The 15,419-nt window shown below is 39.3% G+C and overlaps 2 protein-coding genes across 2 annotated transcripts; both read right to left on the reverse strand.

The window, feature by feature from the left end:
- Positions 1 to 4,899: 4,899 nt before the first annotated feature.
- On the reverse strand, positions 4,900 to 5,558 carry LOC147501331 (auxin-induced protein 15A-like). The gene has a single exon (XM_086606357.1). It carries the CDS (start codon positions 5,458 to 5,460, stop codon positions 5,161 to 5,163), a length of 300 nt encoding a protein of 99 aa, XP_086462483.1. The 5' UTR covers positions 5,461 to 5,558; the 3' UTR covers positions 4,900 to 5,160.
- A 1,009-nt stretch (positions 5,559 to 6,567) lies between these two features.
- On the reverse strand, positions 6,568 to 9,141 carry LOC147501332 (laccase-12-like). The gene is made up of 5 exons (XM_086606356.1): positions 8,957 to 9,141; positions 8,713 to 8,864; positions 8,303 to 8,547; positions 8,096 to 8,224; positions 6,568 to 7,861 (listed from the first exon to the last, which is right to left on the reverse strand). The coding sequence occupies exons 1-5, from the start codon at positions 9,071 to 9,073 to the stop codon at positions 6,747 to 6,749; spliced, it is 1,758 nt and encodes a 585-aa protein (XP_086462482.1). The 5' UTR covers positions 9,074 to 9,141; the 3' UTR covers positions 6,568 to 6,746.
- Between the last annotated feature and the right edge of the window lie 6,278 nt (positions 9,142 to 15,419).

Genomic DNA, 15,419 nt, shown 5'->3' on the forward strand with positions numbered 1-15,419 from the left:
AAAATAGTTCGAACTGTCACCATCTTAGCAACGGGACTGAATGTTTCCTCATAATCTAGTCCGTATTGTTGAGAAAATCCGCGTGCAACCAAAGCGTGCTTTATACCTGTCAACTGTCCCATCGACCTTCTTCTTTAACTTGTAGAGCCATTTACAAGTTACTACCTCAGCGTCGTTTGGCTTTGGTACTAATTCCCATGTATCATTTTTATGCAAAGCCTCAATTTCTTCAGTCATAGCAACTTCCCATTTATTTTCTCCTTGAGCTTCTCTATAGCACTTAGGTTCATCATCACACGTCAACCCCATGAGAAAACAAGAGATCACACTAGAATAGTTAATCTGAACCACATAATCATTGAGTTTATCAGGCTACCTTCTTGCCCTTATTGACCTTCGAATATCAGTTGCATCTTGTGAGACAATTCCTTCAGATAAGGAACTGGTGCTCCCCTTTTCTCCATTAGCAATATCGCTAAATAATGGCTCAAGAGCAGTAATATTACTCCTTACATGCTCATCAATATAATATGACGACACCTCGTCAAACACCACATCACGAGAAACAATAAACTGCTTTGTTTCAAGATCCATACACCGCCAACCCTTCCTTCGGGGATCATAGCCAACAAAAACACACTTTCTAGCCTTGGGATCAAGTTTAGTTCGACTACTCTTTGATACATGAACATAACAAAGGGAACCAAACACCCGGAAATAACTCACATGTGGCTTACGATTGTAAAGAGCTTCAAAAGGAGATGCTTCTTTACCTGGCCATGGGGGCAACCGATTAATGACATGACAAGCACATTGGATAGCTTCTGCCCACAACTCCCTAGGAAGATTTTTGTCATGCAACCAGGACTAACAGACTGCAGTGAGATGTGCCAACTTCCGCTCAGCCACTCCGTTTTGCTGGGGCGTCTCTGGACAGGTCATTTGCCACTGAATCCCATGCTTCTTACAATATCTGAAAAACTCATCAGACATGTATTCACCTCCATTATCAGTTCGAAGACACTTTATATTTAGACAGAACTCCTTTTCTACTTGCAACTTGAACTCGATAAACTTAGAAAGAGCTTCACTTTTGTGTTTGAGAAAGTAAACCCAAGTAAAATAAGAGAAGTCGTCCACCATAATCATCACATAATGAAGGCCACTGTAACTAGGTGTTCTTATTGGTCCCATTAAATCTGAATGAACCAACTGAAATAAAGTAGAAGCTCGATTCGTCGATCTTTGAAAAGGAAGCCGATGAGATTTTCCATATTGACAACCAGGACATACCACATCTGTATTTAAATCCTTAAAGAAAGGAACACCATCAAGCAGATTCTGTGTTGAAAGCTGTTGCAACAACTGATAGCCAACGTGGCCTAACCGAGCATGCCAAACTGAAGGGCTAGTATTCTGGCTTGTTTTTCGAACATATGCTTCACTAGCAGATAGGACATATAAAGAATTCTTCCTTCTCCCGGTGAAAAGAACAATAGCTGCAACATACTGCATATTATCAAGAATCTGTACATCATCCGGACCAAACAGAACATACTTACCCGAAGCAGCTATTTGAGAAACTGAAGCGAGATTCTTCTTTAGGCCTGGAACATGATACACATCTTTGAGAGCAACTCCTCCATCATTTGAGCTATCGGCCTTAATAGTGAAATGTCCCTTTCATTACAGGATGTAATGAATTATCATCTATCACAATAACTCACTTCCCTTCATGTGGACAAACATCTGAAAGTAAAGTGACATCTCCAGTAGCATGATGTGAACAACCCGAATCAACGATCCACTCATTCTTGTAATCAATGCAGCCATGATTTGTGTCAGTCTTGTGCATAATAGAAGCCATATTATCTGGCTGATTTATAACCTCAAATGAGAAACATTGCTCCCATTTAGGTTCATCCAAATCTGTAGTTTCATGGACAACATTTGCATTCACACCAGCAAGCTTGACCCGGCAATTTTTCTTTATATGGCCTGATTTTCCACACCTAGAACAGGTCACCTTCACACGACAGTCACGCTTGACGTGTCCCGGCTGTCCACATCTATAACAGGTTTTCAGATTACCTTCAGTCTCCCCCTCAAAGCTAACTTGCGTGCTTTCACCTGAAACATGCTTCGAAAGAGACCTGCTTTTGCATTGATCTCTAGTATAAAGAACATCATCTGTCTAAGAGAGAGGTTTGCTGGACATTTGTTTAACCAATGCTTCTTGATTTGAGAGCAAATTTTCCAACTCAATGATCGAGGGCTGATTTGCCCATCCTTGCACCGAAGAAATAAAAGGCATAAATTCTTGTCGCAAGCCACGAATAAGATAACGACGTAAACGTGCATCACTAATAGGCTCCTCTGTATCCAGCTTTGAAACTTCATAGCACAAGTTCTTAACTTTCAAAAAATATTCTGGAATTGAAAAATTACTTTGCATCGTCCCAGCAAGTTCGTTCTCTAAAAATTGCAGCCACATTGTATTCTTTTGACTGAACACCTTTCAAGTGTCTCCCACACTTGCTTTGGTGACGCCACATCACCTAACATGCTCAATATAATCCTTGCTAATCGATGTGCGCAAAGCAAATAAAGCTTTGCCACACTTGATCTTCCACTTTCGCCTTAAATCAACATTTTGCGGAGTGTCCTCTGGAATTACCATTTCAGCACCAGCTATAAGCTCCCACAAATCCTACCCTTGTAAATAAGCTTCCATACAAAGCTTCCAATAGCTATAGTTGTTACCAACCAGCTTGTCCACAATAGCATGAGAAGCACCGTTGCCAACATTCATCTTGGAAATGTTATGACCACTTCAAAAAAACAAAAAAACAAAAAAAAAAAAAAAAACCTTCCTAGACGAAACTTCACTTAGTAACATGAACAAACACCTTAGTAACTTGGCTCCGATACCATGTCAGAAATCACGTACTTAAATGAAGAAGATGATAAAGCAACAATGAAAAACACATGTGGTTTATTACTTAATGAAACCAAAACTAAAATATGATGTTTAAGTAATAAATGACTAAGTTACATAGTCTTTATTTATATCTACAGACTCTATGCAGACTCTCCACTACTAACAGGACTTTCTCCTAAAGATACTCAACTACTAAGACTCCTAATACTCTCAACTACTAAAACTCAGACCGAGTCAGACTCTGAAAATAACTCTAGACTTAAACAACTAAAAGACTTATTCAACTTCAGAGGACACGACAATAGTCTGCACTAATTTGTAACAATCGAGCGTGCCCAAAATGCTAGTAACGTAAAGAGTTGAGAAAAGAATTGGCCATAGAATAAATCGACGGGCCTACCTCAATGAAGAATAACATGGGTATGCTCTCTCTCTATCCGTCTCTTTCTCTCTGCCCATGATGTTCTTATCCTTCCATGCACCAATCAATGGTGCATCAGAACCACTTGTTCCTTTGAAGTAAATGTGCTTCAAGCCTTCAAATAAACACTAGAGCCACAAAAACACATTACTACCGTACAGCTAAAAAACAAGAAATTCAGCAGGTACATGTGTTGTTCTTGGTGTACAAAAGGAATAGATCATCGTAAGGACCTTGAGCCAACATCTAAAATTTCGAGCGAGACAGACAAAAAACATATAAGAGTAAGAGAAAATCCATCCAGTTCTATGTAAGTTAAATTTGCGACTAGTTTGATTTTAAGAGCACCTATTCAATGTTAACTAGAACTACCACATCGTTCAAAGATAGTCCCATACTAGCATGTTTATAATAGTAATAATACATTAATACCACTCACTACAAACTGGTTCTTAGCTCCATATGCTTCCATCAAGCTTCAGCTGTTTCTGTTGTTGGGAATCAGTGTGCGTATACATGTTACTAAAGTTTATTGATCAAATAGGCAAATACTTGCTATATAGCCATGAGCATGACAATCCACAAATTCTAAATTCTAGTAATGGTGGAGTGGTAGACCAACGAACTTCCATTAAGTAGTGATGTAATGTTCTTAGTTGCTTCATCGTGGCACAGCCAACATTCAGAAAGACAGAGCAATGTGGGATGACAAACAAATATAAAGAGGACTACAACTCTAACTTGAATGATTTTCCATTTAGTTTTGTAACTTATAAAAATGTCAAAACATATAACTATCAGGATTTCTCTTAAACGGACACGTCCGTCTTCTGTTTAAGAGAAAACCTCCCAAGAAACATCATCGACTACACCGAGTTAAGTAACGACTTAACGAGACACAGCACAATTTTCAGTTTGATTCAGTAAACATCGAGTCAAAAAAAAGTTGTGACTTCCAGTCTTCCACCTATCTAATTGTTCATCCTTTTTTTCGATAATTAGACTATGAAAGAAACCCTTACCTCTGTTTCAACTTTCAACTCGAGACGGTGCGCCTGCAACTTTTGAGTTCTTGGCGTTCTCACGTGGGGTTTAAAGAGGAGTTGTCTGCATTGCTAGTTTTACTAGTTCGAATCCCTGGTTTCAGCACTATTACGACCGAGTTTCCTAATTTCTTTCTTGTAGAAATTCCATAAACAGATTGAGGCTCATGATGGGCCCAACTTTTTTACCTCCCTGAAATAGGAAATCTTAGGGGCATTGATTTAAATTAGTTTTACCTACAATTTTAGGCAAGACTTCGGGGAATTGTTTGGTACCAAGAGGAAATGTTTTGTGAATCTGCCAATCCAAGTTTGTCTAAAGATAAACATCACTCTCAAGCAAATCTACTTTCAAAACTTTTGAATGCTGGTTATTACTCAATGGACTATAAACTAGGAAAATGTTTGAGGATCATTATATATGTCTGTGTAAATCGATTCTGCGAGATACAATAGTTAAATACTTGAATACTGCAAAATCAAAACAAGAAAACTGAAAGAAGATTATTTTGTTGTTATTGAATTATGGAGAGTCTTTTCTAATCCTCTTCCAGCTCAACTTAGTGAAGGAAAAACAAAATTTACATGGAATGAGAAGAATCTCTTCTCAAAAATTGAAGGGATCAGATCTGTTAAGTCACCCTTGCCTTGAACTCTAAAAAAAGTGGTGATCCAAAGAGATAAAAAGGCAAGCATGTGTGTCAACTGTTTCTTCTAGTCATTCTATTGTTGTTTGCTTTATTCTTCCTCCCCTTCTACAAGCAGGCATTTAACCGATCCATGAAGGCGTCCTCTTTGCAAGGAATTGTGAGACCACCCATTGGATGAATGTACCCGAATTCTTCCTCCGCCCGACTAAGTAAGTCTTGGAACCAAGATTGGCTCAAGTAAGACACTGGAACCACAAATCGCTTCTTTTCCGTCTCTCCAACATAAATGGCAAAGTGACCTTTTGGGACTTCTCTTTTGGTTGCTGATGAAGAAGATACTGGAAGCCTTGTAAGCTTTAGTATTTGCTTAGCTTGTTGAGCAATGGAAGGCAAGTGAATTCCCATGACTAGTTTGTTGAGCAATGGAAGGCAAGTGTATTCTAAATGTAAGAACAGAAAGATTGTTGTGTCGCTGATGATGAGAATTGTATTGTTGGTTGTATATATATACTTAGAGAGTAATCAAAGAATTGGCAACTGAATGAGTTAAGGGACCTACCTCATGGGGAATCACATGGTTATGCTCCTTCAAATTCAAAACATCTCACTATCTCTCTTTGCCTATGTACTTCTTATCCATCCATCAAATTCAGGGTGCAGGACAACCACTTGTTCAAATAAACACTAGAGCTTTAAAACAGACTGCTACCGTACACATTTAGAATACAACATGTAGTACATCAACATGTGAGAGTGTTGCCGTGTTGGTGACTTGGTGTAAGAGAGCATTTAGATGATCCGAGTTTGGGCCTGCATTTAATATTAGAAAAGTGTAGGGAAAAAGAACGTCGAAAGTGCTAATGTTGTGGATCAAGATGCAGAATCAACTGTGCGCGTAGGCATGCACTAAATAGGAGAAGGATAACATCAGAAACAGAGCTAATATGCTTAATTACAGATCAATTGTCCTGCTTCTTCAAGAGCCTGGGGAGTATTACTTGTGGACAAAGATACGAATAACTAAAAATTTAAAACCACCTAATCAATTGGACATAGTTGATATATCTTGCTAATCAAAGAAACCGATTCTTGTTATTAGTTACATACTGCTACTTACTGTTACATATTGTTTTGGGGAGGGTGGGGCCGTGGGGGGAGATATTTCATGGAGAATTAGCATCTGTCGTGGATTCATTATCGACTACATGTGGGATGACAACACTGTTGGTGGTTGCAAATAATTCTATCAAGTTGCTGCTAACCTCTTAATAAATACCACTGTGTAGTAGTTTCCTCAAGGTCGCGGGCAAACATGAACCAGACCACTAGGCCTAACACTGCCGGCTTCAACAATGAAGTGAGTGAACATGACAATTCAGCGATGCTAATTAATACGGGCCAACTTCCCTTTATGTCATTTTTTTGGACCCCTTGTGTTATCAATTGCTTTGTAAACAAATAGCACACCGTTGTAGACAATAGAAATATACGAACAATTTAAAAAAATCTATGGAAGACCGAAGATTGCATTTATTTAGGACTATTTATTTTTTATATAATAAATCAAAATACAACAAAACAACCAGCAAGATGGATTAGCCGAAATACCATCTGACCTAATATAGCAAGAATAAGAGCCCAAAACCAAACAAAGCCCGCAATGAATCTAAAACAGTACAGTGAGTGGTAGTTTAACACCTTGGAAGATCAGCTGGAGGAGGCTCTAAAGTCTCTAATTCACCAACTCCATTATCAACCAAGAAAACCATCGCCAATCCCCATGTTAGATGTGCATCATAGTGACAATGCATTAGCCATGTACCTGGATTATCTGCAACAAATCTAATAACGGCCCATCCACCAACTGGTACACCCACCGTGTTCCTATGGGGCGGGTCAACAAAGTTAAATTTAGCCGGATCAGTTCTCGGGTTGAAATTGCCAAAACCCTCCGCAAGGATAAAGAAGCTGTATCCATGAAGATGAATAGGGTGGTTTTCAGTTACAAATATATTTGTATCTTGTAGTACCAATTGAACTGTTGTCCCAAATTTCAACCTGTAGGCTTCTGTACCACGCATGGGAGTCCAAAGAGCCCGACTTACGTTACCTGTGTAGTCGAACTGAGTTGGTGGGATTGGTGGGAAATTTGTAGTAAAAACACCATTAACACCTCTATAGTAAGCTTGAAGTATGGATAATGTAGATGGCAAAACAAAGGAAACGTTGTTCATGCTAGCAGTGAAGTTGGTTCCATTTGGGCCTTGACAAGTACGGCCTGGCGCACACGGGTTAAGGCCCAAACCCACTGTGAAGAAGAGGCTTACATCAACATCGGCAGGGACTTTGGGAGTAAGATAGGAGGAGCTTCTAAGGCTTGTAGTGAAGGCTGTGGCAGTTCGAGTATCATTGTAGGCAGGGAGAAATGGAAAAATGGGTCGAGGGCTGTTGCATTTGGACTTCGACTTTGAATGGGCCTTTGTTGATGGACATGGTACTGACTTGTATTCAAGAATAGCAGTCGTTGTGGTGTTATCAAAGGCTACAATCGGTGGAGCACTAGCGTAAGCACGGGCCGCCATGTAGTAACGCCCAGCCGGTTGATCCGTAGTGATAAGTACATCAGTGGTTTGGCCTGGGCCCAACATGATAACTGAGGTTGTCAAGGGTTTAGTGTAGCTTGCATCCACACCCACAACTGTCAATTTGTGATTGGCGACCGTGAAAAATAGTTCTTGGTTCATTCCTGAGTTGACGACTCGGAGGAGGTTCGTTTCGCCAGAGTCCACCGGAAAGACTATAGTATCTGCATAAAGTTCATAGCAACAACAGTTAAATAGACCATAGTAAGGATTGCATCACACATTAGAGGTTGAAAAAGAAAAGGCTTGTTATGAAACAAACAGTCCAGAACTCATGTCATGCCCAATTGCCCATGGAGCCCATATTAAACCAAAACATTTGAATTCTGCTAAATGGCCTTTTTGTTCTTTTCCATTTTGATTTATATCAGTAATCAGTCATAGGCAAAGAAGCAAACCTTTGCGGGAGCAATTGTATAGATCTCCGGGTTGACCGTTGATGGTGTACGCATCAGACACATTAGGTGCAGCTCCAGCTCGTAATGCTTGGTTAACCACATCAATGGGATTGGAAGTCCACCACTCCCCTGCTCATTATACTAATTATCATCGCTAGTACTAATTAATGGAGAATAATATTAGAGAAGTTTAAAAGCGACCATTACCTAGAAGTACTGGAAACTCTCTTTTGGGCTTGGTAAACGGATAGGAAGAACCCGCTCTGGGTTTAATAATAAGTGCTCCATAAACAGTTGCTCTGAGCCATGAACTATGAGCATGCCACCACAATGTTCCTTCTTGCCCTTCAATTGTAAATCTGTAGGTGTAGCTCCCACCTGGTTGGATCGGGCACTGGGTCACGAATGACGGACCATCGGCCCATGCTGTTCGCAGTTGTCGAATCCCATGCCTTTAATTGAGAAAAAAAAAAAAAAAAAATCATTGTCAGTACACATTTTTATTCTTTTGTCTTTTTCGATCACAATACAATTTATTCTAATGCAGAATATATGTTCCATACTTCCATGTTATTTTTGGTTCAGTTAAACTTAAACAAACACTTCTATCTACGTACCAGTGAATGGTGGCATTGTACCGAGCACGGTTCACTACTTTGACAACTAAAGTGTCCCCATTTCTTACTTCTATAGTTGGCCCGGGAAATTGTCCATTAACCGTAATTTTGTTGTGGATTTTGCACAGCCTCTTCACTGGTGTTGCTTGAACCTATACCATCGAAATTCTCAATCAAAATAAAAATCGCAAATAACAAAATTACACTTGCTACTAAGAAGAATTGAAGTAGAATCAAGACGTACAACAAACTCATGATAATGAGTTTCTGCGGCTATTGGAAATGAAGCTGCAGAAGCAAAGAGAATGAATAAGCCTACTAGGCAACACCACCATGGTGTGTAGTAGTTGCAAGCCTCCATATTATCTAGCAAAGAGAATGAATAAGCCTAATAACTTGTTGAATAAGTTTTGAGATGACAATGCAAGAGAAAGAAGGTTCATATATATAACTAATGAACTTAAGTGGGAAAGCGGTAGAGCTAAGAATGATTTGTTTTGGTGATCAGCTATTGTTTAGACTTTAGACAGATTAGGTAATAGTATATTGCTTCTGTACGTAGAATTATTATTAAATCGGTGTACACACTTAGTTCAACATAAAGTGAGTTGTTCCACCCACTAGTCCATCAAAATTCACAAAATAATTTCTAATTAATATATAATGTTTCCGGCCATTTATCAGAAAGTTTGAGTTTCTATAGAAATTGCATGTTTGTGTTTTCAGTTAACTAATAAACATTTGGCCTCAAGAAATGGCCATTCATGCAAGAGAAATAGCGAAGTACGGTGGAGATATACAATTAATTAGGAGAAACCAAAACAAAATGGAAGCCAAGTGCTGTACCAAATATACAATCCTAAGTTTCTATAAAAAATTATAAATAGTTTTGACCAACTTATATCAGCTAACCAATACACGTATCAACTTGTCTATGTAATATTGTAATCCACAATATTTTCCACCCACCTGGGAGGCTGGGAGTACGGAGTATCCAAACATCAGCTAAGAGGTTGGGTTTTTGAAGGATTGGTTAATTAGTCAAAGATATGTCTGGCTTATGAAATTCAACAAATCCATCGAATTTCTCTATGGAAGAAGATTCGTTAAACATGTGAAAGTGAGCTGAAAGGTTGGTTTGGGTTGTTTTCTTGATATTAAGGTTGGGTAGGGGTGGTTAAAATTAAGCGATAGGGTACAGTTTGAAGGGTTGTTTATAGAGATCGTCTTCTGTGCATTTTATAGTATTGACTTCATCACTTTTTCCTAATCTTGCTACCAAAGCAGTGACTTTGTATGTTTAAAGGTGGACTTTAGGACTTTGGCCCAAACTTTGGTCTTTGATCAAGGCTTAAAATTGACAGAGTGCGGACCTCAGCTTTTATCATCAGTGAGAGACTTATAGATACTTTGATCAAGTCTATAAACAAATGTTCTAGGCTCTGGAGTCTGGACGACTGGACTCCTAAGCAAGACTCGAAAGTTAAAATAATGACTCGTAAGAATTTGATTTATATAAACATTTGAGAATTTTAGGAATTTTCGACGATCTACCAAACTGGTCTTGCTAATAAATTAAAGCGCCACCGCCTAAAACTGCATTCTCTTTGTCTGCTGTATAAATATATAGTAAAGATCAATCCTATGAATATTGCTGTGATACCTTATAAGTAGACTTGGTCTTTAGGGATTACACCGGCCAGGCTCTTCAAAGGTTGGTTTGTAAGTCACATTCAAACTTCATAGTGTTTGCTTGATTTGTGGGAATAATCCTCATGGGAAACGTAACTTCTACTAGATAATATTGGATCAAACTCTCGTTTCCAACTCAATAATTGTAGCAGTGTGGATAGCCAGTGCGAGATTAGAGTTCTTGAGTTTCCACCAACATAAACTAACCAATAGGACTTTAGAGCATCTCTAGGTGGTAGTATAATCTGTGTTTTTCTTTAAATTTGAAGGAAGAGTTTGAAATTTATAGAAATTTCATCTCTAGGTGGCCTCAAATCCGGTCGCATCATCTGCTTGTTCGCAAATTTGACAATTTGGATGCGGATGAGGAGCAACATTGGTAATATCGCGCGCCATTGCAAATGTCGGCCAATTTTTTTTTTTGACTTTGACTACTGCCACGCATCCCACTCCTAATGTCGCGTGGATTTTTTTTGTTTACTTTTAGAATGGTTGCGCGCCACTCCTAATGTCGTGTGGGTTGTTTTTAGCTAATGGAATTTGCGACCACCTAGAGTTGGTCGAAATTTGCGACCAGATTTTTCAAAATTTTTCTTCAAATTTAAAGAGTATGCTACCACCACCTAGAGATGCTCTAAGGTGGTGGTAGCATACTCTTCAAATTTGAAGAATGCTACCACAAAATTTGATAGCAAATTTCACCAACTCTAGGTGGTCAAAATTTATTGGGGACCCCCTGTGGCGACATTAATCTTTGGCCAAGATTCAATGTCGTCGACAATGGCATCTGCTGCGTGTAGCGCCAAGACTAATGTCGCGTCGGTTTGTGTTTTATTTAATGTCGTAGCGACGGTCGGACTTTTGTCATTTTACAATTTTTTTCAACTCATTCACTCTAGTTAGTAGGAAAAAAAATGAGTTCAAAAGCATTTAATCCGTCTATAATAACCAAACACGATGGAGTGGTGGCGGTGAGGAAGAAGAAAAAAAAGTGCATACATTTGGGATAATCCCGGTGGTGATCTAGATGATGAACCAACCACTTCCTGAGTCGGAAATCAAGGAGCCGAAGGTCGACGATCCATTCTTCGCTTCAATATCGCAAGTCGATTTTGAATTTCTGAGGCTATTGATTTCAGCCATCTTAGGCCAGGTGTCTAAGAGGTTTCATGAAAGGCATGTCTCAAGAGTTGTTGTGTATGTATTTTAATTTCATAAATTAGTAGTAGTAGTAGTTAATTTTAGTAGTTCAATACAATACGATATTTTTATTTTTATTTTTTAATTTTAGTTTCATTTTGGCGTTACATCGAGAGATGTGTTATGTATCGGGTTCGGTGCACTCCCGACGCTTAGGGTGGGATGATATTAAGAAAGTCGGTGCACTTGACCATGTTAGAGATGCAATTTTAGCGACTCCTTTTGCTCATCTAGTTGACATCCCTTACAATAAGTTGACATTGAGAGAGTTATTAATGGTTTAGTTGAGAGATGGTGGGATAGTACACATACTTTTCACTTCCCTCAGGGAGAGTTGGGCTTCACTCCATTAGATTTTTGCATGATATCTGGTTTGAGTATAGGATTAGGTAATCCGTTGAGATGTAACATTGAATTCCAGAGTTGTGCCCAAATGATGACTTTCTTCCCTTGTCCGACCGAGGAGTCATATGACGATCTTTGGTGTTAGGATTTCGGTATCAAGGCCGCATACATTACACCGTTGACTCTTGATTCAGATTGGTTTTTGATAGATTATTTGTCACTTGATTAGATGATGGTCAAACACATGTTGATGAGTATGTAAGAGCTTTCTCGTATGTATTTGATGGGTGTCTTCTTTTTTCCTTCCGCCATTCCACGATTAACTTGGGATTTCTAGCTAACTTTGAGCACTTGCATGAGTTGGCGGTATTGATTTTGGTGGAGCCATATCTTGTCATTTGTTGCGTTGTTTAGATAGGCGCCCCGACATCTTGGTGTTGTCGGTGAGGTCCCGGATGGGAGGGTTTGTCATTCTCTTAGAGGTATGGTTTTATGAGTATTTCGTCTTTCGGCAAATCCTATCCTCACAGAGTATACCGATGAGAGGCCTAGGCTCGGGGCTTGGCACGGACCTTGTCGAGCGGTCGTTGAGATCGGTCATAACATAACTTCGTCCGAACCCGTGATCGAAGCTTAGCACACGTGCTTCTATTGTTTGGAGGCCTTGGAGGACATCTCGTGCACATCGGTGCGAATATTTCAGAGATATGCATTGTTCATTTCTCATAGGAGGATGGTATTCACTTGTGGGAGTGATATGGAGTGGTATTTAGGGGATAGATGTTACGCATACTCACACCATACTTTGGTATCCCTCCCGATCCCGCTACCCATGTATCGAGGCTAAGGACATGACCTTAGAGCAAGTCATCGAGTAAGCGTGCATTGGACTTGGCTCTGTGCTTTCGACCTAGTTACATTGCAGACTTATGAGCAAGATCACCGTTATCGGGTTTAGGGTGTCTATTGGTCATTTGCTCCCCAGTGAGTAAAATGCATTGGGCAATATTCATACGGTTAGCAATTTGGGTGTCGACGTGAATTCAGATTGGCCCCATCATCACCGACGTTCACCGACTGGACTGTGCACACATTTGTTCCAACGTGATCCCCCTACCGAGTGGCCTTGGGTTTTCGCTTTTGATCCGAAAGTGGCGACGATTTACCGACCCATTTTTCTTCTATTGATGCCACGCGTAAATGCATTTAGAGCCCCGACCTTGGACATCTATCTCTCGGTAATTATTTTTATTGGTTTTGTTTTATTATTTTGGTTTATTATGAAAATGTCATAAATTATTAATGAATAATTATTTCGGGATGACCTCCACGCATGAGATATGAGACAAGCATTCGTGTAAATGATGGCTTGCGCTCCTCGGTATTCGCCTACGGTGTTGAGAGAGAGACTTCTTTCCAGTGCTCATGTGGATTATGACGATTTGCAACGCCAGATTGATGAGTTACTGTGCTCAGATTGATCGCGACAAGGGTGAGTTCATCACAAAGATGGATGACGGAGAGTTCAAAGACAAAGGACGGTCGAGGAGGAGTTCACGCAGAGGAGGGATGTAGGATAGTCTAGGAGGTTGTTGTATGATGATTATTATTATGTTGTGTGATTTAGAATTGTTCATTTGATCATTTTGATATGTTGTGTGATTATTATTATGTTGTGTGATTTAGAATTTATTTCCTTTGATTTAGCAAATGAATTACAATTTTTATTAATAGAACGACAACTAATACATGATTGCAAAAACATCAAATAAAAATAAATAAATAAAAGATAACTATTACATATCACCCTTATTACATACTACTAGAGTTACTCTAATTATCAAGTCAGTCATCATTTTCTTCATCATTGGCTTCTTCGTTGTTGGAAGCTTCATTTGTACTACTTGCTCCAGCCTTTTTTTCATATTTAGCTACAATTGCATCTTGTTTTAGCTCTAAAACCCTTCGCAAACGAGGATTGACATTGTCGAGTGACATTGCCAACAACCTAGTCTCATTTTCCTCCTCTCTAACACGGAGTTTTTCTTGCTTCAAAAATAACTTTTTTTGTGTCTTCTCTTGCTTCAATTTCATCATACTTTGAAATTGCTCATTTTGAATCTCTTCTTTATTTCTTCGACTTTCTTTAAAAGCTTCAAGAAAATCATCCATATTTTTAATGTGGATGCAACATTACCCTCAATGAGTAGAAGCAACTTTCTTGTTCTTCTCAATTTCTTTGCTCGCTTTCACCGACCGACCTCTCCAAAACCTTCTGCGATCGCTAGGATCGTGACTCAGTTGAAGGTGAAGGGGTAGAGTAAAAGGTTGAAGGGTTGGGGTTGAGGGTGAAGAATCGAAACCTTCAACATCTCAGGATCTTGCTTTCTTCTTTGGTCTTGGAGCAAGCGTTGCGATATGAATCGAAGTTCTTTGGGTATTTTTGACTAGATTATAACAATCTTGCCATATCCAAGGTTTTCCAAGAGTAGCCGCGATAATGTCCCGAAAGCTACGTTTATTTAAAAAAAAAAAAAAAAAAAATCAATATCAAGTAGTATATAAAATGAAGTATAAATTAAACGAAGTATATAGACGAATCTTACAATGTCTTCACGCCCCCACCCGCTTGGAGGTTGTTCTTCAAAGTATAGCATGATATTTGTTGAAGAACGGTAAAATAATCGCCCAACGTTGTGAGACTCCCTTCCACTTACGGTTGCGGTCAAAACCTTGAATTTGATTCATTCTAGCCATAATTCGTTTCCAATAAACTTGACCCGATTGATCATTCTCTACTATAGGATCTTCTCCAATCTCAATCCATGCTCTAGTAAGAGCAATATTTTCTTCATTTGTCCAACTTGGACCCCTTCCTTGTTTTGGTTGTGACATTGAGAGTGTTATGTGTGAAAGGTTGAGAGTGTTGTGTGTGAAATGGTTGAGAGTGTTGTGTGTGAAAATGAAGAAGGAGATGAGTGTAGATATAGGAGGTAGAAATCCGCTTTTTGCCCGTTTTTGGTTGTATGACATTAGGAGTTAGCGCCAAGAGTAGTGGCGCCAAGAGTAGTGGCGCCAGCGACAAGTGGTAATGGCGCCGCCTTGGTTGTGGGTCAAAGTCAAAAAAAGTTAGCGACATTAGTAATGGCGTAGCGACATTACTATTGTCGCCCGCGATCCGAGATCCAAATTGCCAAATTTAACAAGAATCGAACAAGCGGTGATGCGACCACTTAATGCGATCACCTAGAGTTGGAATTGAAATTAGGACGATTTCTTCAAATTTGAAGAATGCGACCACGGATACGTCCACCTAGAGATGCTCTTAGCTTATAGCATATATATGAGAGTGGAGACTCAGAATTTAGAAATCAGAATCAAACTCACTCTAGGATTCTGGACTTTAAACAATCCAAGCCCATCGATCTGGTCCGGCCCAGCCCAGTATAAATAGTATTGTGGGCTTACTA

The sequence above is a fragment of the Coptis chinensis genome, chromosome 4, assembly GCF_015680905.1.
Source record: "Coptis chinensis isolate HL-2020 chromosome 4, ASM1568090v1, whole genome shotgun sequence".
In the NCBI taxonomy this organism is placed as follows: domain Eukaryota; kingdom Viridiplantae; phylum Streptophyta; class Magnoliopsida; order Ranunculales; family Ranunculaceae; genus Coptis; species Coptis chinensis.